The 24,979-nt window shown below is 43.8% G+C and overlaps 2 protein-coding genes across 3 annotated transcripts in view; both read right to left on the minus strand.

The window, feature by feature from the left end:
• The window catches only part of slc24a3 (solute carrier family 24 member 3), a 40,185-nt gene extending 32,493 nt beyond the window's left edge, over positions 1 to 7,692 (minus strand). The window contains exons 1-2 of the mRNA XM_031867055.1: positions 6,402 to 7,692; positions 2,873 to 3,001 (exon numbers count right to left, since the gene is read on the minus strand). Of these exons, the coding sequence (XP_031722915.1) occupies positions 2,873 to 3,001; positions 6,402 to 6,597 (325 nt within the window). The 5' untranslated portion in view covers positions 6,598 to 7,692. The remainder of the gene's footprint in view (positions 1 to 2,872; positions 3,002 to 6,401) is intronic.
• Positions 7,693 to 8,196: 504 nt separating this feature from the next.
• On the minus strand, positions 8,197 to 24,707 carry dtd1 (D-aminoacyl-tRNA deacylase 1). Of its 2 annotated transcripts, XM_031867057.1 has the most exons (6): positions 24,614 to 24,707; positions 24,064 to 24,154; positions 22,720 to 22,955; positions 21,641 to 21,738; positions 15,919 to 16,074; positions 8,197 to 12,013 (listed from the first exon to the last, which is right to left on the minus strand). In XM_031867057.1, exons 1-5 carry the CDS (start codon positions 24,654 to 24,656, stop codon positions 15,919 to 15,921), a joined length of 624 nt encoding a protein of 207 aa, XP_031722917.1. In that variant the 5' UTR covers positions 24,657 to 24,707; the 3' UTR covers positions 8,197 to 12,013. The 2 variants fall into 2 exon arrangements, with proteins under 2 accessions (XP_031722917.1, XP_031722916.1); XM_031867056.1 differs by having other exon boundaries at positions 24,064 to 24,698.
• Between the last annotated feature and the right edge of the window lie 272 nt (positions 24,708 to 24,979).

A 24,979-nucleotide genomic window follows, 5' to 3' on the forward strand; every position in this document is an offset into this window, starting at 1 on the left:
CACACACACACACACACACACACACACACACACACACACACACACACCTCACAGGGAAGCCCTGATTAAGTCAGAGCAGCCTCCTTTCCTAAAATGGAGTGTTGCGTCAGCGCCGAGCTGAGAGGATCTTTAATAACGGAGGAGGATAGCCTCAGGGGAAACACCCCCGGAGAGAGGGCTCACGTGATCGGGGTACCCAGACCGCTATCCGTCGAACACACAGCCAATGCTACTGTACACACAGCTGCTCAGGGGTTACATTAACCACCTGTGTCTGCAGATGTGTTCCAGAGAATGGCTGACAGAAGACGAATGCATCAGCACTGTGGTGGTGCGTGTTTGATGGAGGATGATCAAGTGCGTGGGTGTGTGTGTGTGTGTCTGCGCATTTACTGCAGATGAAAATTAACATATGACTAATTTTCAAAAGCAAATTTCCCACCATAAAGGTGGAACGTCAAAGTGCGACGTGGCCTCGGGCATTGCATCTGGACAGCAAAGTCAATGGAATGAACTCCTGCTTTCCATGAGAAAGGGAAGGTCAAGAACAGAGGGCTCCGTTTCTCACCGCCTCCCCAACTACACGTGCTCACACTGACAAGGACACACACACACACACACACACACGCACACCACCCTTCTCCAGCCAAGGAACTCTCTTTGATATTTTCAACTATTTGCAGACCTCAAGGTGGCAGAGGCCGAGAAATACTGACAGAAAGTTACCAGGATGTAAATATTATCAACCGCTGCATGTGCTTCCCCTCTTTTCTCCTTGACAGAGAACTGAAAGAGTGATGGGGGGTGGGGGGGGGCTAAACAAGAGTCAGAAGTCCATAGAAGTGGCAGGGCCCTCACAATTAAAACCAGGGAGGGAAACATAATGGCTTGTTTCATGTGTGACTGGTGGTTGCCATTAAAACATGGTTAAAAGAGACCTCCACAGAGACTCATGATGGATCGAACCAGACACCAGAGATATCGTCTTCAGTATTCAACGCAAGATTCTCCACTGTCAAAACCTGGAGCCTACAATATCCACAGTGCACCTCGACCACCGACACTTTGGCCAGAGATTGTGGTGCGTTCTGCTCGTAGCGGCGGCTCAGGCAGAGATGAGCAGCAGCTACAGAGGTCTGGTAACATCACTTCTTTCTAACTCTACACCTCCAGATGTTTCTACTTCTCTAACTTGTAGTCTTCAGACCCAACAGATGCTGGCTCAATCGACATCACTTGAGGACATTTAACAGACATACATGCAGTAGTAGTGTCCCAAAACCTGGAAACAGACTTTGATGTTTAAAATCTGTTCTTCTTTAAGGTTAAGGAAATATCATGGCTATGGTTAAAATAAATGAGGGTGTTTGTGATGGGACACAAACTGCATTCAGGGATATGTTGGATAAGTTACACCTCTTACTTTCTGCCTCGCTACATGAAGGGCAAACTACTTCCTGCACTGGCACTAGATGAAGGTAATTCCTCAGGATACTGGGCTTCTTTAGACAGCTGGTTGGACAAAACAAGTCACTTCAACCTGGGGCTCTAGATGGATGTGATGGAAATATAGAAGTTTCCCTCACATTTTACAGACATTTTTTTGACATTGAAAAACACATCAGCTGCGACATAACCTACAGAACGCATCTGCTTTCACTTTACAGCCCATACGTACTGCTTCAATGTCCTTCTTTTCACACGTCCACCAGCTTCGTAATACACACAGATTCTTCCCTTTCAACAGTGGAATAAAGAATGACTCAATAACTCCACACAAGGCTACATTTTTGTGTCTCATAGAAATCACCAGAGTGAGAAAATGGTCTCTTTTAGCAAAAACACTTGCAGTCCTCCAGAGGGTGGCCGGGGCGGAAGCCACCAGGGTATGTGCTGTAAATTTAGCCTGACACGAGGAAAGGGCAGAATCTGTGTAATAAGCAGGATAAGAGAATAAGTTGAACTTTGACCAACACTCCCTCTATAGATGACAGCAGCGACCTTGGGAGGGTGAGAAAGGAGATTGACAACAGCCATTTTCCTTAATGAGCTCACAAGAGAACCGCCCCCTCCCTGTGTGGGGAGGTCAGTCGTCTCCCGCTCAAAGCAGAAAAGACAAATGTCAGTGTGATCTGCAGTGAAGCCATGTCTGCACCCTACCATGTACACAACAATTATAACAGGAGTGAATGTCAAATGTCCTTCCATCTCCTACTGCCATATAAAAATAGCCACAGATATGGGCGATGGTGAGATTCAGGACCAATCCAATGAGAAATAGTCTAGACCAAATGACAAGACATGCTTATATATAACTTTAAAGCGTTAACTTTTATTATTTCATTTAATAAAATCGCCTACAAGTGCTCTATGTCAATCCTTTAATCTGGACTGAGTGATTTCAACATTACAAACAAGAAGCCTTCAGCATCCTCACATGCTATCCTTGAGTGCCTCAAAGAGAAGTCGCTGGTTGATGATAAGATAAAAGGTCGCCATGGAAACAGGGATTTTTTTCTGAGTAGTGGCCACAATGAGCGAAAAGAGGAAGGGAATGGGAGGGATGAAAACAGAGTTGGTGCGAGACGGAGAGGGACAGCTTGGTGGAGGAAGCGAGAGTGCAATCCGCAGGATCCTAAAAAAAAAAAACGTGACGGAGACTGAATGAGAAAACTGCTGAGGCAGCCTATTGTAGCCTGTGCTCATGGGAAATCATCTGACTCCACAATCTGGGTTACCCCATATCAGGGGGAGAAAATAGGGGGACAAGAAAGGGGAGAAAGACCGAACATGTGGGGTGATTTGTACTGGAGGAAAGGAGGGAGGGGGAGAACATTTGGGTGTCCTCTTTCTTTCATCTCGTCTGTCTTACCTGGAGGAGTACAGTTCTTAGATTCTTCCTTCTCCATGTCCTCTAGGCTGCTGTTGTCCGTTTCCTGCAGTAGCCTCCTCCTCCCTCCCCATCTCTCCTGGTCGCTGCTGTGGCTGGAGACATGAAAACCTGGGGGATGTTTGTCACAGTGAAAATTCAAAACAGATTCAAGGACGTTTCAGTGCAGCTACAACATCTAGATGACGATTATATATATATATTTTACATACTTTAGACTTGACTTGACCTCTAGCTCAAAGACTTGAGACTTGACCTCTAGCTCAAAGACTTGAGACTTGACCTCTAGCTCAAAGACTTGAGACTTGACCGCTAGCTCAAAGACTTGAGACTTGACTTGGACTCTTGCTCAAAGACTTGAGACTTGACCTCTAGCTTAAAGACTTGAGACTTGACTTCTTGTTAAAAGACTTGACCTCTTGTTAAAAGACTTGACTTGGACACGAGCATAAAGACTTGTGTGTATCTCTGGAAATGAAATGAAATGTGGATTTTGCAAATGGAGTTTGAGGTAAATGTTTCCGCTAGCTCGTCCCTCCTGTTTCATTTCATGACTGAAACTTATTGGGTTGGTTTGTACACCAGAGTCACAATGTGAACGACATACAGAGCTGCAACAAATAATAAATTAAGTCTGTAAAATGTCAGCAAATAATGAAAAATCCCCATTTCTGCTTTGATTTTCAGTCTACTGTCATGACTAAGAAAACCAGCACACTTGAGAAGCTGAAAATTAGGGATGTTTGGCATTTGTGGTTGAAAAATGACAAAAAGGATAAATTGATTATAAAAATAGTAGCAAATTGGATTAGTGTTGATCGAGTAATGAATTAATCGACAAATGGTTGCAGCTCTACAAACGTTAGAGATTTCTCTCACGTCAGCTGTGGCCTGTCACCGCTCTGCACACACAGTGTACAGGAGCCTGAAAGAAGAGCTGAATCTGAGCAAGCAGTCAGTGTCCACTTCCTGTGTATACCACACACAACTTGTTCAGAGAAGATACAGATCATTACAAGTACAGTATATTTTAGGGCTGTGGTGATTCTGTTCATTATCAATGAATCGGCTGACTATTTTCTTTTCAGGTGGGAAAATGTAAAAGAAAAAACCCATCAGCAATCCTCAGAAAATCCACACATATTCAGTTTGCAATGATATCATCTTCCCATTTGATTGGACAGAATGACACCAGAGAAGGTTTGGCATTTTTGCTTGAAAAGGGAGAGAAACAATTATTAAATTACCATGTACATTTTCGATCAACTGATTAATTGTTTCAGTTCTATTGTACTCCAGCACATTTACCATATTACTTTTCCTGTCATGGACGGGCCTTGTCCTTTCTATGTGTCAGTTACATGTTGGTGTTGCTGGGATGATGCAGGTACAAAAGTGCGTGTCAAGCAATTTGTTTAATTTTTAATGTGCAGGGTTGTCTTCTCTGTCACATTAAAGTTTGATTCTTTATGTAATAGTGGGATAGGGAACGGCTGGAGGAGTGCACCACAGATGTTCCAGTTTGGTAACCCCCCCTCCCCACCCCCGATTCATACATTGAAGAAGAATTTCATGATTTTCCAAAACAAAATCCTCTTGGGGGGTGGAGCAACAGTGCACAAAGTGGGGCTCCCACTGTGGCTACATCTGCACATTCTTCAAGAAAGCAGCAACACCAATGAATTCATTTCATACTTCAGAGAGCCCAGCAGGAGCACTCTGCCCTTTCCACCCTGCCAACCGCAAGTCTGGCCTAAGCGAGGGATTCAGGTAAAATTATAAAGCCCAGTTATTCAATAGTCCTCAGGGCATGGCTGAACTTCTCACCTGGCCTCACCTTCACTACATCTCACACAGCAGCTACAGCAGAAGTGAGGTTTGCGTGCCAGCGCTTTGCTCTTCCCTCCCTCTTTCTATCTTTCGCTATCTTGCACACTGAGAGGAGGAGAGGAGAGGAGTGTGGGGATGATTAATGCACCACTGTGAGGAGGCGTTGAGTGCTCCGCTTCCAGCTCCACAACATCAAGCTCAATTTAGCAGAAATTCATTAAGCGCATCATAAATAATCAACTTTAATTGATATTCCGGCAAGCTGATTAAGAGTTAACTAGAACACAATAGGGACAAGGGAAATGCATTAAGTGCCACAGAGTCATCCCTTGTTCAACTCTGATGTTGAGCACATGCAGGGAGCAGCGCTGTTGCATTTCCATGTAACCAGGATACGCAGCGGGGAGGAAAGAAGAAAAAAAGAATGAGTCCCACTGATGATGCACAAATCATGAGTGTATGAATATTCATGCAGGCCTTCTGTCCATAGAAAGTGATAAATACATCTCAATTTAGCTGACGCTGACTCAGTAATCAAGGGGAGTTTTGGGGGCACAGTCGAAGGCGGATAAAAAGAGTGAGAGAGGATCATGCAGACATTAAGTCAAGTGGTACAGATGTCTGCTGTTAGGAAGTACAGCAGTAGTTACTCTTTATCGGGGTTTCATCTGATTGCATTTGTTTGGTAATACTAATCATGTCAGAAGAGCTTAGAAATGAAGTTGCGAGAGAGACACGTGCAGTAACCTGGAGAGGTGTATACCCTGGCGTTGACCCTGGAGTATACCCTGGGGCTAACTGGCCTGATTTCAGAGGTGTGGACATACAGGAGTCTCTGCATCCCTCAGCCCAGAACAGTGAATATATGAACTTCAGTAATAGTCTGTGGTGTACCACCTGCATGACAGTACAGACACCTTGATGCTGTGTCACCCTGTGTCACAACTGGGCCAATGGTTGTGACATATTTTAAACACAATATAAACTTCTTATGTCATAGCCTAAATATACACTACTGGTGCGTTGTACAACGGGCAGTGTGAAATGTATTTGTTGGCTGGTCTTTTGCATGTACTGTAGGTACTGTGTGCGGGTATGTGGACTGGCGACAGTCTGTGTATGTAAGGTATGTATGCAATATGTTATTTGTATTGTTTTAACAGCAGACACTGTATGTATATTTCCAAGACAAATTTCCTTTGGGACAATAAAGTCTATCTTTTCTTATCTTAAATGCTATGGAACACACACTGTTTTGGGTTATGCTAATATGCTAATGCTTGGGAACATAACTAAAGGAAGATTTGAGAAGAACTTTAGTCCCCATAAGAACAGGCTTTTACACCTTATTTTCAAATGAAACCACAAGCATACAGTTCAGTTAGATGTTGAGTTAATGTAGCACGCTGTAAGCAGGCTTCAGGAAATTACGAGTGATAAATGGCATGAAGTGAAAACAGGAAGGATGGTTTTCATCATGTAGCTGCCTAACGTTTAAGTCTCTTCACGAGCACAGTGGGAAGCTGTGTAATTTTTAAGAAAATAAAGATAGTTAGCGTTAGCCTAACTGGAGAACTGTTAAAAACACGTAGCCTACAGAAATGAAAGAAACAAGCAAACTACTGGAGGTATTCAGCTGCCCTTCTATTCACAGGAGCCGCACACGCTGCTAAATCCTCACCTGAATTTCCCGCAAAGTAGGAAAACCCCTTCACGACCAGAAGCAAGCCGCAGAACAAGCATATCTGGATTAAAACCAACTCCTTTCGTTTCTTCCGTCTCGCTTTGACCTTCCTCAGGTTCGGCATCACTTTCGTCGGCCGATTCCGGAGTTGGATACCCGGCAGAGACCTCCCCTCTACCGCTGCCTCATCCATGCGGATCGCCGAAGTAAACAAAAAACGAGCAGCCTCCTTTTCCCCCCTCGGGGAACTGCTGTATCTCCCGGGAACGGATGACGAACAGAGCAGCGGAGTGCTTTCAGAGGAGCAGGGGAACGTGGGCAGAAAAAGTTGGAAATCGGTGCCGCCGGGATGCTGCGAGCGTCTGCTGTCTGTAAGAGCCGGGTTTCGCTTCTTAAGTCATGTTGGAATGCGGCTTTGGAAGTAGTAAGGCGGGCGACTGCTGCACGAGCCCTGCGTGGACGCGTCCGTCTGCGGAGTGTCGGGGGAGAGAGACACGGCGAAGGAGCGCGAGACGGTGCGCGTGGCCATGCACGCCCACGCGCTAACTTAAGTGAAACCCAGGTCAAAAAAATCTATATATTCACATTCAGTGGAAAATAAATAAAACATTTTGTATAATGTGTGTGTTCGAATAGTTTCCACCCATATTACTTGGTAGTCATTTTTAGCATCCTTTATTTAATTCATCAATGTGCAGTCAAAATTAAGGTGGCCATCCTTAAAGCTGCACGACTAGATGCTCTGCCCACATAGGGCAATCTGGAACTACATCAGTGAGGTTGATATGGTGAACATGTTCCACATCCAGCAGACACAAATAAACAGAAGTGTGTTAGGCCATTAGACCAATGAAGTTAAGACCAACAGCAACATTTCATCTCCATATTTAGCTAAATGCTCCACTGAGCTCACCGTGTCTGTCTGCTGCTTGGTCCAGGCTACACATGTATACAGTGCACTTGGACCCTTCTTCCATTTTGAAAACAATGATGACTTATATAAGTGTGCGCACACAGTTCAGCAATGGAAGTACGGCTGAGTGAAACAGCTTGTCGAGCTACATAAGAGCATTAACCAGCAAAGATGGTAACTGTACCTAAACACACAGCCTTTCCAGAATTTAGCTAGTGTGCAGGTATCAACATGTATCTGGTGGAAAACATCAAACACCAGGACAGAGACTCAGAGGTTGGACTTTATTCACTTTTAAAATGGACAGTGGTAGTCAACATCTGTAATAGCTTGCAGCCATAGAAGGCACCGGTGTTTCTGTTTAACTAGTGACGTGTTAACTGGTGACTCTCAGCAGAATGTGTGACGACAGCTGTTGAAAACACCAACAGAACATGTAGGTGTCCTCGTAAAAGACTATGTTTATTATCTACCAACCATTAAGTTAAGTATATGTTACTGCGAGCAACCACGGACACATTCGGCTGAGAGTCACCAGTTAACACGCTCACTGCTTGAACTGAAACACCGTGTCGCCCTGAAAAGGTTGTGATCCTGACTGAATTCTGTAGAACTTGAGTCGGTTCTGACCAACCAGACATTTAGATGCTGGTAACAAGATTCTAACTCGTCCGGCTGGCTGAGACACAACAATTCTGTTGACAACATACACACAAATGTTTTTGATCTGTAAAAAGGGTCTATACAGCAGTGATACAGCCCAGTGGTTATGATAGATGCCCAATGGGAAAAGGCATCGATTGACCAGATTATGAGGATTTCTGCCACAGAAGGAAGGAAACCTTTCCCTTCCAAATAAGGCTTCCATGAATGAATGAGTGAAGCAATGTCAGTTTATTTTAAATGCAGGTACAATTTACTGCATATAGTTATTTATACTTGTACATGTTTGGCAGTTTTTCATTGAGCCTATAAACAACATTCACAATCAGGTAAGTTCAGGTACAAAACCAAACTTCTGGCCTCCTCTGGGACTGTCTAATTGATGAAGGAGATGACGTAAAGGTTTGTTCATGTAGCTGTATCGGCTGTCTTATAACAACACCAGCAATAATAATGTTATCATTCTAAAATATATAAGTATTCCAGCCAAAAGTCAGTAACCACTGCTTCTGTTTCTCTTCAGCTAATCTGTCCTGAGAGAGTCTTCCTCTTATTTTAGCCCAAATGTCTGTAGTATCTACACAATGCTAGTTAGGTCATATGGATTGATTTCTCTTGTGGCTCCTTGTACATGTTGGGATTTCACGGTGCGTCTGCCATGTGTGATAGTGAAAGAGAACTTTAGGACGGTGGATCAAACTTTATTCAGGCCAAATGGGTTTGTTGATTGTCGGGCCTGAGGTTTCATATAAATAGCACTGGAAACGTTCCAGCAAGAATGGAAAAAGTGGTCAGGGCTCTAGGCAACATGGTTTCTTTGTGTTTTAACCCTTCGGAGCATGGAGCTTAGACCGATAGAATAAATGACAAGAAAGAGGAAGGGAAAGCAAGAGTTACCCAACATGTTTTAAGATAAATAATCCACATGTATGTGTCCAAATACAGTTAGTTTCCAATTAAGATAAACACACTATGAGCATCCCTCATGGCAACCCCTCCCCGTGATTGGTGATCTTAAAGCTGCCATGAAACCTGGCCTGTCCGAGTTGCAAAGGGAGCTCAGACTGGGCATGGAGTTACCAAGCGAGATGAATTCCCAACCTCTCAGAGGCACACAAAGTAGGAGGAAGGAGGGAAGAGGAAGGGGGGGGGGCAACAAATTAAATCCAGTTAAATTGTTTTTCCATAGCCAGTGGGCTTGGCAAAGGACTCTCACACACGCACAAGATGTAAGATAAGTTGGAGAGAAGACAAACCAGAAACAGTGTGGCTTCAGATGGAAGAGAATGCCTGGAATTTAACCCACTTTCCCATGTCTGACTGCCCCGCCCCGCGGCTCAGGGCGTCCACCCAGCACACAAACACAGGTGACTGCAGAGACAAACCTTGAACATCTGCTCTGCTCACACGCCCCTGTTCTCACCCCGTTACAGCCGCTACCTCAGATGTGGTACAGTACATCGATAATCCGAGGCCCTCACAGTCTACTTCCTCCTCTGTGCTGTTAAGCCTGTCTGGCATTGGGATCACAATGCAGTCATTGCAGAGCACAAGCTGCAGTTCTAGCCAACTTTGAAGCAGCACTAAGGCTAGCAGAGAGCAGACATATTTGGGTCATGTCCACCATGCAGCAGCTCCTCTCCGCCACAACACGGAGAGACCTCAGCTCAGCACCACTGGAGGGACAGAGAAAAAGGGTGTGCAGGGATACGGCATGGTCGGCCAGGAATAGCTCACTGAACTAAAATAACAATAAAAAGTTGGGACAGAATAGACGGGCCAGGTGGTGGTGCTGAAAGGAGAAACAAGGACAAGCATCTCTGCTCTTGCATCACACAAAGCAGAGTGGAATAAAGCAAAGCACAGCATGGATCACTAATGACATCTTTGTAAAGTGGAAATAAAATGTGCATTCAGATCCGCCCAGTGACGGCAGGACAGTGTAATAACCAAAAACATGAATAAATAGTCTTTGTATTTATGCTGCCAGTGTTCAGTGATGCTGAAGCACCGCTGGCCCCTCATCACAGAGTACACGTCATTGAGACAAACTGACTCGTCGTCACTGAGCCAAAGTTACTCCATCCTAGACGATAAATGGACTGCAGTCAAAATGAAGAGCTTATGAAGAGCTTCTTCAGTGAGAGGCTGCTTCACTCGTGGTGTCAAGGAGAGAAACCTGAGCTCCTTCCTTCCAGCTGCTGTCACACAACAATCAACACGCTTCAGTAGAAACAATTCACTCATTCAACTTCAATGAAACTGTTCAATATCAATATATCCTCGGTGCAATGATGTAGATTTAATAATCTATCAATTATATATATCTTTTAAGGATGCTTCTTGTTATTGAGAATGAGAATTTGTTCATTGACAGTTTGCTATAGTTACTGTACATTTTATATTCTATTTTTTGAACTTATTTGTTACATGTTTGAAGTAAATAAATACATAGAAATGAAACATAAGGATTGTCCCTGTCTGTTCATATTCATCAACACGAATCCCATTGCTTTATGACTATAAGTATAATTATTAAACATGTGTAAGATAAACATATCGTTTGTTTTCATGGACGGCCGAATGGTGCGTCACTTTAAATGTTGCCGCCGCAAGGAATTGTGGGGCCGAATTAACTACTTTCCTTTTGTAAAGGAAGGTCTAGTGTATCCTATGCTAATAAAGGAAGCTGATAAAGGAAGCATTGAAGCACCTTTCCTTAGCATTTAGAGAATTCTAACAGCTGTTATCATGACGGACACTTCAGATCATTTCACTCAGTGAGGAACCTTCCTAAGCAAAAAAAGACTATTCCACCACAGCCAAGCTGTGGACGGTATATTCTAATAAGCCTGCATGTGCCACAGGAAGGGGAGCTGAATCCGATTGGCTTGTTGAATTACATGATTTCTGATGCAGGCAGCCCACCACAAACTAACTGGGTCATCGGCTTTACCAGCTTGTGGGTTGGTAGGCTCTCCAGATACACAAACGGAATCAAAAAACACAGGACATGATGTTTGTCTATCCTTTGTGCCAAGGTGGTGAGCACTTCCAGGAAATTAACCTTGTTTTGAGTGGTTGACAATCGACAAGTGGGGGTTTCCCGGCTTGTGTGGGGTGTATCTTGGTGTGGTTTAGGTTGTAGAATTTTGGGACAGTTGGGCCCAGAACACATCATCAGTAATGTTCCCTTGTGCACAAGCACTGTAAAAGTGAGGCTTTTATCATATATATATATAAGAGACATTCAGATCAGTCTTTTATTTTGAGGTCCAACTGAAATCACAGCGACTTCCTGCACTCTAAAGATCATTCTTAATATATTGCCAATATTCTAGAAAGCATGAGCTAGAGAGCTGATGTCGGGTGGTCGGTCAGAGTCCGAGGCCTTGTGTTTTGTTGCGATGCTGTCTAGCTATAAAACATACATTTCTTTTACAGAGCACCTGTGTTCTGGAGCAGTTGGGCCTCAAAACATAGCCTTTTCATACAGGTACAATATTTAATGACAGACGTTACACACAAAGCAAGGTGTCACTGACGTTTTGATATACTGATATCACTGTCCTCATGTTCACTGTAAGCCAACGACTTGGATCTGAGTTATGCTTCAAGGACAGTCCCATGAGAGAGAGTGAGACAGGCAGGGAGAATCTGAAAAAGAAAGACGGAGAGAGACAGAGCAGGATAGAGGTAGACACCTGGAAAGATGGGCCGGAGGAGAAAGATACTGAGCCACACAGTCTAGTGCTGTGATGTCTGTCCCCGTCCCCCCCTCTGCACCCCTGTTCAGTCTCCCTTCATCAATCGAAGAAGACTGGGCAGTCTTGAGGTGAGACTTTGCCTCTTTACTTTATACCTAGCCAGTCCTATCTAATTGTGGAGGAGAGAATCAATGGACACTGGCGTGGGGGACGATGCTCTGCTCCAGGCCAGAGGAAGGAGGACGGTCCACCATCAGGTGTCAGTCACTGAGGATTGAGGCCTTCCTGAGGGAACTGGGCTCACGGCTACGTCCCCGGTTTGAGATCTGCACCAGAGAGAGAGAACAGAATCATTGTTGGTCTCTGGCTCTTCTCATTTGTACGATCATTAATCAATAATAAGTATTAAGGTTGCTAACATGAGCCACAATAAGCTTATGGTCATAGCAGACCAAGCGAGGCGGTCGCAGCTAAACTCTTGAGCATATTTGAATGAAAAAGGACACTTTTTACTGCTTCTGTAGAATATTGTTAAACACACAAAAAATAAGAGGGCTAAACATTACAATTAATTTCATGTGTAAGACATGAGGGTAACAGTCTGCCTTTCAGGCTGTGTTAACAGTGACAGTAACACGTTATCAACATATCTTCACCTTTACACGTAAAGACGAACATGTTAGCAAACAGTTACAGTAGCACACGTATTCCGCATCCAGCAGATAGGGGACAGCATTCTTTCAGTCCAGTATTCACTCTCTATTTCTTCTGTTTCTGTGAGCAAACTTGTGGGCCAGAAAACCAAAAGCTATTGGCTGAAAGATGCTCAAACAGTTCTCATAGCTGAGGGGAAGTGCAACGTCTGGTGATAATTCTCTACGAGTGACGACTTTCACATTACTTTTTTATTGTTTATCATCAAAGTTTTACAGATGAAAAATGTGACTGTAAGGGTTAATAAATTAAAAAAGGCATAACATTGTGAAAGCAGACATGAAAATTGAAAAAAAGGAAGTTACATCCATTCTCTGAATATATATGCGACAGTTTTGCAATTGACAATGTGGCCAACAGCTGACACATTCATGTAAGATGTTCATATCAACATCAGAACATTGTAGGCAGCAAGGAAGGAAGACCAGAGCAGGTAACGGAGGACTGTCACAGATGAGTCACTGAGAGGAAAGCCAACGCTGCTCATGTTCAAGTCAGGCCAAGCAAACCAGATCTCTCTTTAAAATATGCAGCGACAGAGGAAAGCAAGCAAGCCCCTTGTCTGACATCTCTCCGACATCCAAACGTCCCTCTTCCACCATAGCGCACACATTTCCAGAAGTGCTGTGTGCGAGATGAAAAACCAAAGAACTCTCTGGACAACTCAGACTTTATTCTTTTAGCTTCTTTCTCATTTCCCCCTCTTTCTCCCGTCTGCCTCGATCTGGCTCTCTGTCAGACTAAAAGGCCTTATGTAACGAGGTGCTGAAGCCTCCATGTCTTACCCAACATGCACTTGGGGATTACAGTGCATGGGCCCCCTTGCAGAAGAAGATGGGACTACGGGCTTGAGCTTTGTTTGTACTCCGCAGGCGGAGCACGACCTGGAGCATGAACGGAGGCGTTTCTACTCCCTGCGCTGTTCGTTGCATTATTATTAACACCAGAGGGCGTACAAACAAAATGAACTGTGAAGAATCAAAAAGACAATGAGTGTAATCCAGAGATATACACGTAGACTGTAGCTGGAACAGGCATAAACTACTTTATTGCCTTTCAACAAACCCTTTAAAGAAACAAGTCAAGTATTAAATATATTATGAAGAAACAAAAGGTTGAATATCCTGTAAACTACTTGATTTGAAATATTTACTCAGATGTCAATTTGTAAGACCTCCTGTTTCTAAAGCATTTAAAAACGTGCTGACCTTCTTTGTATAATCCCCAGACATGTATACAGTGCTTTTATCATTCAACTATTTGTGACAGTCACGTGATCGCGGCGCCAAATTACAAATAAATTCAGGAGGTGCAAGACCAGGCGGCCACGACCACTTGCGGAGCTTTCGTGCCCCACGCGTCGGCAGGGAGAGTATAAAGTACGCTTTTACAAGGTCCCACATGGGACAGGACGTGTGTGTTTATGGAGGCCTTATAGAACGGATAAAACTCTACCAAATACGTCAAAATGAATGCAACACACTTCAATGGTGCACTTTAAGATGTTCCCACTGGAGTCTGACAGCGGGTGTGAACAGCAGAACAGGAAGTAGGACCGTCACTGTCACAGTTGGGTTGCAGTGCCAGACTGCTTGTCGGCCAGAGAGGTGCCACAGCAGAAGGGACACGGAGAGAGATGACTCAGTGCTCTTTATCCTCCTCCTCTGTTTTTGCACTAGTAAACAAATACTGAAGGCAAATAGGAGCAACCCAAAGCCCTCCTCATCCCCACTATATGAGCCAGAGAATGAGACACAAACAGATCTGTTTGCTGAGTTTCACTGCAACGTCAACACTATGAAAGAGAGCAGGCAGGGAAAGGAGAGGTGAAAAACAGAGATGCTGAGGTGAATGTGAACGACACTGCTTTTCTCTTCTCACTGCACATTTAAAACCGCCGTATTGTCCTTGACATAATATACTATTCAAATAAATGGGAGTAGGGTTGAGAAGATCTGGGAATATTCAGGAAAACAGGAATATTTGTGAATAAAATGACTGCTCCGGCAACTAAGACAGGCCTACCCCTCCAATGAATTGCCACCTTAACATGGCCGAGAGGTTTGTGTGCCCCAGTGATCCTAGGACCTGTGTTGCCGGGGGCAATAGCTCCTGGTAGGGTCTCCTAAGGCAAAGTGGTCTCAGGGGATGGGCAGAGCGATTCTCTGACCCTATATGAATAAGCCGGAAAAACATTGTTGTACCTCTCCCTGGGTGGCATCCTGGAAAGGGCATCAACAGGGGACTCGATAATTCTGCAGTGTTTGTGTGGCGTTCCTTCCGTCTCTTCCTGTTTCCTTCACCTACATTCCCCTGGGTCCTAAGTGCCTCCATGTACAGCTTCTTATCACCCTCTATGTACCAACATACATTTATAACAAATACCACACATATTACACGGTACTCAGCGTTGCATATGTGTCTAACGAAAATACCAAAAAAAGAAATGATTCATTTAAATTATTTTTTTAGAGTTTTTAAAGTGTTTTTGTTTCGAATTTGTAAAATAAGCATATAATTTAGTTATCGCTACTGAGAATTTAACAAACATGACGTAGATAGGTTTGCAGTTTTCAAGGTGTATATTTCAAATTGCATCTCTTACACACATGAAGATAAAGTTGTGAACACCGGCTGAATATCTATTATCAGAATCATTATAACTGTATTTTAACTGCTACTGTGTAAAGGGAATACTGCTGTTAAAAAGCACCTTATTTGTTTAAAGTGTTTGCAAACCAAATGTTATTGTACTTTTGTTCATATAGCAGTACTTTTAAAGTAAAAGTGCCCAATACACTACTTTTGAATTCATTATTGAATTTTGCGCATAACAATGCGATTAATCGCAGAAAAATCATGCGATTAATCGCCATTAAAAATTGTAATCGTTGCCCAGCACTACTTTGTTTGTGTATTTCCCCCCCAATAAATTCACTGTTAAAAAAGCGAGAAAGTTTACGGAAATGTGCCGATCCTTTGCAACTCAAAAATGTGAGCGAACCATTTTTGTTTACAGTGTGAAAGACAAAAAAAAACAACTTTAATTTCTCACGATAAGGCACAGCTGTAACTTGTCTTATGTGTCAGGGTTTCTGCAAATTTCAGTCGAACTGGTCCATTAAAACATCTGCCATTGAACTGAGCTAAAACAGAGTACTTATAATGAATCAATATAACTCTACATCTATAAATGAAAGGTGTTAATCATACTGTAATCAAACATTTAGGGTCATAGTAACCCGTGTTATTTTCCTCTTTTGCTTTAAAAGGTGAATGAGAACAGATTTGACAATGTCAATGCAGATTTCTCTGGGTTTGAACATTGTTGGAACGTTTGAGATAATGAAAGTACATACAACTCATGGGAGAGAATAGGCACATTATACCTTTAAGAGATGATCCTGTATAATAACATGGTGAATGATTTCAGACCTCAAATAACTCTAACACCTGCAGACACCTGGTGTGTGTTTCTACATGTATTATATGTGTACGCCTCCCTCACCCTGCTTACCTAGGTCTCCCTTTCTGATGACACATCACCGTCGGCCCCACTGCTGGCATTGGGGTCCTGTCGGGACCGCACGGCGCCTTTTTCCCTGCTCGACTCTGAGGGGCCCTTGGAGCGCGTCTTCTCTTTCCTCTGGTGCTGCTTCTCCTGCTTTGACAGCTGAGGGAACAAGAAACAGGAAAGCTTGATTTGTAAAAAACAAAATTATAATAACTGTCATCTTGCAGTTCAAATTCATGAGCCCTTAACATGTACAATCACACATGCCCTAAAATTGTCCCCAAGAACATTTAGGTGTGTCTGAAGAGGAAAAGGAGTTACATTCAATCGCCTCAAATACTTTTCCCCACAGAGAACATGCCTGAACTTTGAAGTTGTGTGTGTTCTATGTGTTCCACATCATTGCAAAATAATGAGCCTACAAACAAGCAATAATTCTGAGCAGTGCGCTTGTATAGATTTTTCTAGATCATAGCCCAAAATATTTTCTGCCAAGTAACTTCACTGTAGCTTCCCTGCATGCAACGCGCATCACCATTTGCTTTTACCACCAATTATTCATATACATTTTATTATTATACCAGACTTATTCATTTACTTTGTTGTTATTACATTACTTCAATTAGTGACAGTGAAAGAGAATATGAGAATGGTAAGACAAAATGTTTGATGTCCATGTCCCGCTCATGATAATACATAGCATTCATTTAAACCCAGAAAAATACCAATCTCATTTTAAAGAGGCACTGTATAGAGTCTTGTAGCTCTGGAGAAGCTTGATCCAGTGTGAGGCTGTGTTTGAATCACATACTAAGCCACGGCACGCAGACACACGGCACAGAGACACACGGCACGCAGACACACGGCACGCAGACACACGGCACGCAGACACACGGCACGCAGACACACGGCACGCAGACACACGGCACGCAGACACACGGCACGCAGACACACGGCACGCAGACACACGGCACACAGACAGGATGTGAGAAATAGTTAGATCCTATTTGTAGGCTACTTGTAGTTTGCAGAATACGTTCCGATAGTTTGTAATAATATATAAATGTATATGAAAATATTTAACATTTGCAGATTGCACAACATGAGACGTATAGCTAACAATCTAGCTTCTACTATTTAAATTACACAGAATATTAGGATTCCCTACAAAACAGAAGAAATCAAGTTGATATATATATATATATAAACCTAAATAAGTAGTTCCCTTTAAAGACGGAAGTTTATATTGAAAAAAAAATGGACCCGTGTTGCTGGCTTTCCTAGACAAGCGCTCGTAAAATGAGGAGTAACCTTTCTTAAGATATCAAAAGAAGCGTTGTGTGAAGTTAAGTTGTAGAAATACATCCGCTTTGGCTGAACTGGAACTGAGACCTTATCCGTCTGGGGTTCCTGGTGGCTCACATCATGAACGTGCTGCATCGTGACTTGCAGATCATGACCTTTGCAGAATGTTCAGTATTCACCCAAAGGTGTATGAGAATTAGTGAAATTACTTAAACAAAGACGGAGAAACACGTCAGCGGCACAGACCAGCACTCCACATCTGACTTGTCTTTGTGGAAGTACAACCACTTCTACTCTCTCCTCACCAAGAGCTGCTCTGGGTCGTCATATGCTCATTTCAACGGGTCTATTGTTGTGACTACATGTCCAGCCTCGCACACACTCCAAAATAACAGTTCACAGTGCCACTCAGTAGCCAGTACTCCAGTCAAAGAGCTCCTCCTTTCCTCATTGTGTTCTTCACGGCCCATGAAACACCACAACAGTATGCCAGCCTCCATCTGAAAAGGGGCCTGTAAACACAGGTGCTAAAACTTTAATGGCGGCTGGGAAATATTTATGAACTAAATGTCATCTTGAAAATCCAAAGCATTGCGTAAGACATTACATTATTCAAAGAGGACCCAAAGAAATCAGTGTTATTCCCATTTGAACCCATTAACACGCTGTGGTATCAAACCAGGCCTACTGACTTTGTTGATACCGCTGTGAACAAACGTACACGTTCCTCTTCAAGCATTCAACATTTCAATCTCTAATGTTAAAGGATTCCTTCACCCCAAAATGATCATCTGTATATCAGATACTCGCCCCGTGTTACCTTGAATTCTAGAAGAAAACTTTGTTTCTCGATCCTCTGTGAATGAAGAATACAAAAGAACGGCGATTGGTGTTGACGAATTAAAGTAAATGGGGGCCACGTTCAAAACTACATGCAAACGTCCGTTTACAAAATCTCACACAACTCATGCAGAATAATCCAAGTCTCATTCATCCCGGAGTAACACGACTCCCGTTTAAAATACTTCAGACTCGTCCGGACGGGTAAGCGCCTGTGCAAGCATTACTCAGTTTATGCAGAAGAGTTTGAAATGGTACGGTTGTACTGAAGATGTTTGTGCTACATCAGCTGATGGATCAGCTGGTTCCCTTCTACGCGTCCTATTGACAAATTCTCATACAGGACCCCTATTTAAGCTGCTTCAGCCTGCTACCCTTGCTGCTTCCTCTGCAGGCCGCTTACAACACGCCTCCACCCCTCCTGCTGTGTCTGACTTAACCAATGTCACTTCTGTTGTCACTGATGCCGCCTCCGTTCTGTATCCTTGGGGGTCTTTGCAGCTGCTGTCCCCTTAGGCTTTTTACATAAGCACATGGAAGGGCAGGCTTAAAGTGGTGCTGGCTAAATTATCATTTCCTTTAAAGCTACAAACCCCAAAACTCTGAATCCCAACCTTACATGATCAAACAGTCCATCCTTTCTGTGTGTGTTGGGTTTCAGCCCAGAGCCCCAAAACCAAATGCACAAACAGTCATGTGATCAACCTTCAGAAAAGGACCCCTCTGCTATGGACCCCAGTCGTTCAGCGTCCCAACGGCAACATCCAAACGGCACGATTTCCATTGCTCTGGATAACACCATTGTTTGCTGGCCGCTTGACCCTGCAGAGGACTAAATCCCTGATTCATGGAAAGAATGGAACAGTGTCTGTTGGCCATTGCTTCATTTCCCCCCCGTGCCAAGTTTAGCCTGTTGGCTAGCCTTTTATCTCTCATGTTCAGCCTCAGCTTTGGCTCGTCGGCCTTCACAGCAAGAATTCCCAAACAGACAAGATTTAAATTCTGAGGACTGCTTAATATCCCTCCCTTTGGGCTAGCGAGTCAAGGCCACCGAGGGGAGGGCGGCCAAAGCCGGCCTGAAGCCAAAGCATGAGGACGCTGGCCGGGTTCCACAGAAGTGACCAGAATCCATTCAGGAGGACGGATATATGAACGTCTTCTGGAATAAGAGGCTGAGAGAGGTGTATACAGTGGTGCTTCATGAAAGAGATGTAGAGGTGAAACTAACCATTAACATAATCCTTTAGTAGTCCGACAGCAGGGACATTTACAAGTTATTGTTTACAAGTTATTGTTTTAATTATTTAAGAATAATAACTCAATTTACCACAAAGAAATACATTTTCATTATTATCAATACAGTCCATCCCAAACTGAGTTACAGGAGGAGCAATGTGGAGTGAATCCAAAGTGTTATCGTCAAACCTTATTAATTCCTACTTTGTATTGCATTAATAGCTGGAACACTGCCATCAAATAGTTCCAATGGGCTTTTCCTGCTGTGAAAAAGATCAATTACTGACTACGTTGGTAATAATAAGGAGTGCTCTCATGCTAGGAGAGCTATCAAGATTCAGCTTAGCATCATTTATTCAGAGAGCAAAACGACAGGTAAGGAAATCAAACATATGAAGAAGCTCTGGCCCTGGAGTTCACTGTCAGTGGATGAGGAGAGTCTTGTGTCTGCAACTAATGAAACTAATGTTGTTACCAGTTGATGGAAACACATTGTTTTGGCTTCTGAAAGGGGGGAAGCAATCTTTTTCATCCATCCATCCATCCATCCGTCATTATCTTTAACCGCTTATCCTAAAAAGTTATTATTATCCTGTTCAGGGTCACGGGGGGGCTGGAGAGAACCCACACTGAGACAGGGAGAACATGCCGACTCCACACAGAAGGCTCGTCTAGCCAGGGAATCGAACCCGGGCCCCTCATGCTGTGAGGCAACAGTGTTAGCCACCACCAGCCCGCAATCTTTTTCAATTAATTGAAATAATACTAAAATAAATATTAGTTTTAAACTAGAATTTCTGCCTTAAGGTTGAATGTTGCCGTCTACATCCATGTCTGTCTAAAATGTCATCACTTTAGACATTTGTGTGAAATTGTCATAAATAGTATATAAATTCTGCAGTTATAGTCTAAAATGTGAGAGACGGACAGACGGACAACCCAAAGATAATGTTTTGACACAACATGGGTGGCCGTGGCTCATGGGGTAGAGAGGGTTGCCCGGTAAACGCAAGGTTGGCAGTTCCATCCTTGGCTGCTATGTGTCGCATGCCGAAGTGCCCCTGAGCAAGACACTGAACCCCTAACCGTTCCCAATAAGCTATGGATGGGTTAATACAGAGGTTAAATTTCATACATATGTACCTAATGAGGAATATAATAAAGTTTAAGAACTTTACCTCAGTTAAATGTTGCTTAAATCAGAAACGTTCTGATCAAAGTGGACATATTTTGGTCTGAACCAAAAAAGTATTGAGGATTAATACTCAACCCTGCCCATCATAAGTTGTCAGAACTTAATTTGACATCGACTCGTCTATTAATCGACTATTCACTTCAGCAACACGAATATCCTCTCCTCCCCAACACAGCAGGGCACATGCATGAAGGACCTAACAGGGAATCAGTCACACCGCAGCAGGAGACATGGATCTTGGAAAAGACATGAACATTTTTTTGAAGTTCTTTTTCCATCCCTCTTCACTCATCAAATGCAGAGCCCATCCAATAATTCAGGCAGATTTGACTTTGTCATGTCAATAAAAATCCAAAGATATGTTGGACATAAGTAATGGCTGGAATCATTTCTTGGGGCTCGCATGGCGCAGAGAAACAACTAACTGGAGGGGAAAAAAACATTAAAGTTTGACTATTTTAGAGATTGGAGAAACCAGCAAGAGGACTTTAGATTTGACAGCATCTAACCGAAAACCCAACTCTTCTCCACTGAAAGTAGCTCGCAGCTTTTAAATGTTGGATGTACATTTCTTCTTAGAAACTATAACACATCAGCTTTGATCTAAAAGTCAGTTGAGCTCAGATCTCATTTCATATTTACAGCGACATAATAATTAAACAGAGGTCAGTGGGAGTGGAAATAAACCACAATTTCCTCAATTCTGTCTTTGCACAATCCATGTTTCTTAACAAAATCATTATCATTAAAAAAAAAACTGCTTTACATGTAACATGAGAAGCCAGAGTTACTGCACACAACAGGGGAGTGAATAGCCCCACCTAGTGGTTCACAATGAGGACTAGAATGAGCCCCTGGAAAGAGGAATGACACTTTGTGAATGATTTTAAGTTGGGTAGATTTATTAAAGAGAAGTCAAGTCAATTTTTGTAATGTACATAATGACTCTGAATCTGTATGTAACCATGTATGTAGCTCAGTTTACTAGCTTTATTCTGAGCTGGAAATTAAACCCCGACAACTGAGGAAACGCCATCAACTTATACGAGACTGTGGAATACGGTTGAAAGCTCCAGCAGAGAGCTAATAAGTGGACCTTGAGTTCAATTGTTCCATCAATCCACTTTGTCCAAACCTCAAAAAACGTACCTGTCTGGGGTCTGAGGGGCCCGTGGGTGACGTCAGTTCGACAGTAACAGGGCCGTCATTTTGAATTTGGACCTGCATGTAGGCCCCGAACTTCCCGTCTGGAGACACAAGACCAAACAGACATTTTACAAGCCATCAACAATCAAACGTCAGAGACGTAGGATGAAGCCAGGTTTCATCCGTTAGCATCACTTTACTAAATCTAAGTAGACCAGCGCATCCAAATCCAATCCCATCCTAACGTCAAGAGGCAGTACACGCTGTTTGTTTGGCATCGTCAGTCGATGTCCCATGAGGACGTAGGACGACGTGGACCCTGGAGACATTGGGGACTAAAGACGAAGGGGCTGTAGGAGGACAGGAAGTTTCAACTTAAATGTTCTCCTTTCTTCAAACAGGGTGCAGGAGATTAATGACACCACCAAAAGCACTGCATCATCATATTTCCTCTCTGGAGGAGGGGGGCGGCGCTAATTAGGAAGCCTTATGCCTGCCTTGCTGGGACGAGGTGTTCTCCGCACCCGCTCCCCGGTGGGCTGACCCAATTCACTGCCACCGTCACCACCGCGCCGTCAGAGCCGTGAGATAACCCCCCCCCCAAAGGTCTTACACTGAGATGGGAATACTGCAATGAAATAGCAGGGGGGCAGGGCACCGATCCAAACGTATGAGTGGGTGGCGACAATGGTGACCCTCAACACTTTACTTTTTAATAAGCTCGGAAACAAGTTTTCTTTTTATCCGTCTTGTCCTCCAGCCTCCTGGGTCTCTGTTGAAACCGGCTTCATTGTGACCTCCACACTGTTTGGAAACTTCAAACTCTGACCTCACAAAATCTAGCACACTGTCGTAGAACTAGAGAAGTGTACTCGGTGGAGTGCAGATCTCCCCTCCCAAACAACGAAGAGGCTAATCACTCAGTTGTTCCTCCCTAACTTTAGTGGATCAAATCTGACCTCGGGCTGACGTTTAATGTGTAGGGATAACTGGGACACTATCAGAAGTAAGTGTGTTATCAGCTCTCCTCTGAGGTGCAGCAGCAGCAGCAGCAGGAAACAGTGAGTGACGGGTTCACTCACCTTTAATGAGCTCCGGCTTGTAGCTGGTCCTCATGTTCTCCAGGATGCTGCTGTAGAAGGGCTGGGCCAGCTCGGCGGGCATGGCTGAGTGAAAGTCTGGCTTGTTACCCTTCAGAACACACTGCAGCGTGAACTGGCTGATGCACAGCACCTCAAAGTCACGGTCCATGACACTTTTGGTCCACGCTCGGCCGCTCTCGTCCTCAAACAGCCGCAGGTTGAGGATCTTCCGCACTCTGAAAACACGCGAGGATCAGCGGTGAGGAAACTGGGACAATCCCTCCGATCCATGTGGTCAATGCGAGCGGAGACTTTAGGACTTTAGAGCACACGTTAGGAGACCGATCTCCTGTCCTCCACACATCATTGCTTTTCATGCTAGGACATGAAACTTGACCGATACATGTAATCACTCACAACAAGGATTTAGTTGTCTATATTGTCGATCAGAGTTCTAAGACGGTGTAGTTCAGGTCTAAAACTCTGCTTGCTTTTGATCGTTTTGAGCTCCTTAACTACAAACCATGGATACTTTCTATCTTTGCTCATCATTTTTAATGCGTGATATAGTCTGAGGTGTGTTTATGTACCTTCCCTTTTGTTCCAGACACTTATTGGCTCACATTAAGTGTGATTGTACTCCATCATGTTTAGTCATCGTTGCATGGCAATGAGACTGGTTTCTAAAGGCTGTACTGCAGAAAACAAAAAAATGCACTCCTGATGTTCAGTGTTGTTGGATTACACAATGTTAACACATTTAAAGACTTTAACACTCTGTGTGAGGAAATGAATGGAAGCCAATAGTTGCCTGGAATAGTAGAAGAGTTCAACTGGCCATGGCCTTGGAAGTAATGAGCCCCCCTTCTGGGCTCTAACATGTAAAAGACACTACAGACACTAGAACATCTACTAAAACATACTTGAGTCTACAAATACTTGAATCAGCTTCAGAATGACCCACCATCTGGAAGTTTATGATTATTAAATACAAACGCCCCCTGGATGTAAAACATGTAAATACAATAACACACGAAACAAAAACGTTTTGTGTAACTCAATGAAATAAAAATATCAACCAATAACAAAACATTTTACATTAAATGGTTGATGTTAACTCTTTAAATGTGTGCTATAAAAGAAGAAATGTACTTCATGGGACCTTGAAAGAAAAACTTGTCTCTACTGACATATCTTGTTATGAACTCTAGTCGAAAATACATTAGTTCATAACTCCAAACTCATCTGAGTGGTACTGCACATAACACAGAGTGTTCCCTCTGATGATTTGAACTGTAGCCAGGGCCCGTTATGGTGTTGAAGGCCCCTCCCACAAACACTCACATGTAGTCTGCATCCTTCTGGGTGTCCTCCACCGACACTCCCAGCAGCACGCACAGTCCTCGTCCTATGGAACTGATCTCTTCTTCTCCCACTGCAGGGACACAGGAAAAGGGTCGAGGACATGAGCAGCTACTGTCTTCATTCAGGGACAAGTAGCCGGTACAGACAGGGGGCATACAGGAGACAGACAGGGGGCATACAGGAGACAGACAGGGGGCATACAGGAGACAGACAGGGGGCATACAGGAGACAGACAGGGGACATACAGGAGACAGGCAGGAGACATACAGGAGACAGACAGGGGATTTCATCCTATACCCTTTGCTGGTTTCCTTTGAGCTTGGACACCCGGCCAAGCCTCCGGATAGGCAACCCCCACGGTCTGCCTGTCTCTGGAGCCATGCGTTTAACGTAGCTGCTAGTGCTAATGCTAACCCAGCTAGGTGAGCTAACGCGCGCGCTCAGCGACGTCAATAAACGAACGCTGTTAGCCTCGGTTTAGCGACACTACGAAAGGGGTGAAGGCATCCCGCCTCGCGCAGGTCCTTACCTGTCACGGTCGCCTTGGTGACCCTCTGGATGATAACTCTCATCGTTCCGCTCGTGTCGGGCCGCTCAGTCTCTCAGCTTCCGCACACCTCCGCCGTGGACGGGACGCTGTCGCCCTCTAGCGGCCGGAACACGCATCACACTTCCCGGAGGTGTGTGGTACAAAGATGTTCCTTCTTCTTCGTAAAATAAGTGGAAAGTAACTAAGTGTATTTACTCGATTACTATACAATTCAGAGGTACTTGTACCTTACTTGTTATTTCATTTCCTGCTGCCCTGTACTCGTAGGCGACTCCACTAGATTTCAGAGTGAATATAACGAGCTACCTGACAGCTTGTTACTTTGCAGGAAAAGATTTTAAACCT

This window comes from Anarrhichthys ocellatus, unplaced genomic scaffold, assembly GCF_004355925.1.
Source record: "Anarrhichthys ocellatus isolate YVR2014 unplaced genomic scaffold, GSC_Weel_1.0 scaffold38, whole genome shotgun sequence".
Lineage (NCBI taxonomy): Eukaryota > Metazoa > Chordata > Actinopteri > Perciformes > Anarhichadidae > Anarrhichthys > Anarrhichthys ocellatus.

Coding starts and splice junctions, on each gene's coding strand:
- dtd1 (XM_031867056.1), bottom strand. CDS start 24,374: ATGAAATCCCCTGTCTGTCTCCTGTATGTCTCCTGCCTGTCTCCTGTA. Junction 22,956..24,063: donor CAGAAGGATGCAGACTACAT/GTGAGTGTTTGT, acceptor GCGTGTTTTCAG/AGTGCGGAAGATCCTCAACC. Junction 16,075..21,640: donor GCCCCTCAGACCCCAGACAG/GTACGTTTTTTG, acceptor TTGTTCCCTCAG/CTGTCAAAGCAGGAGAAGCA.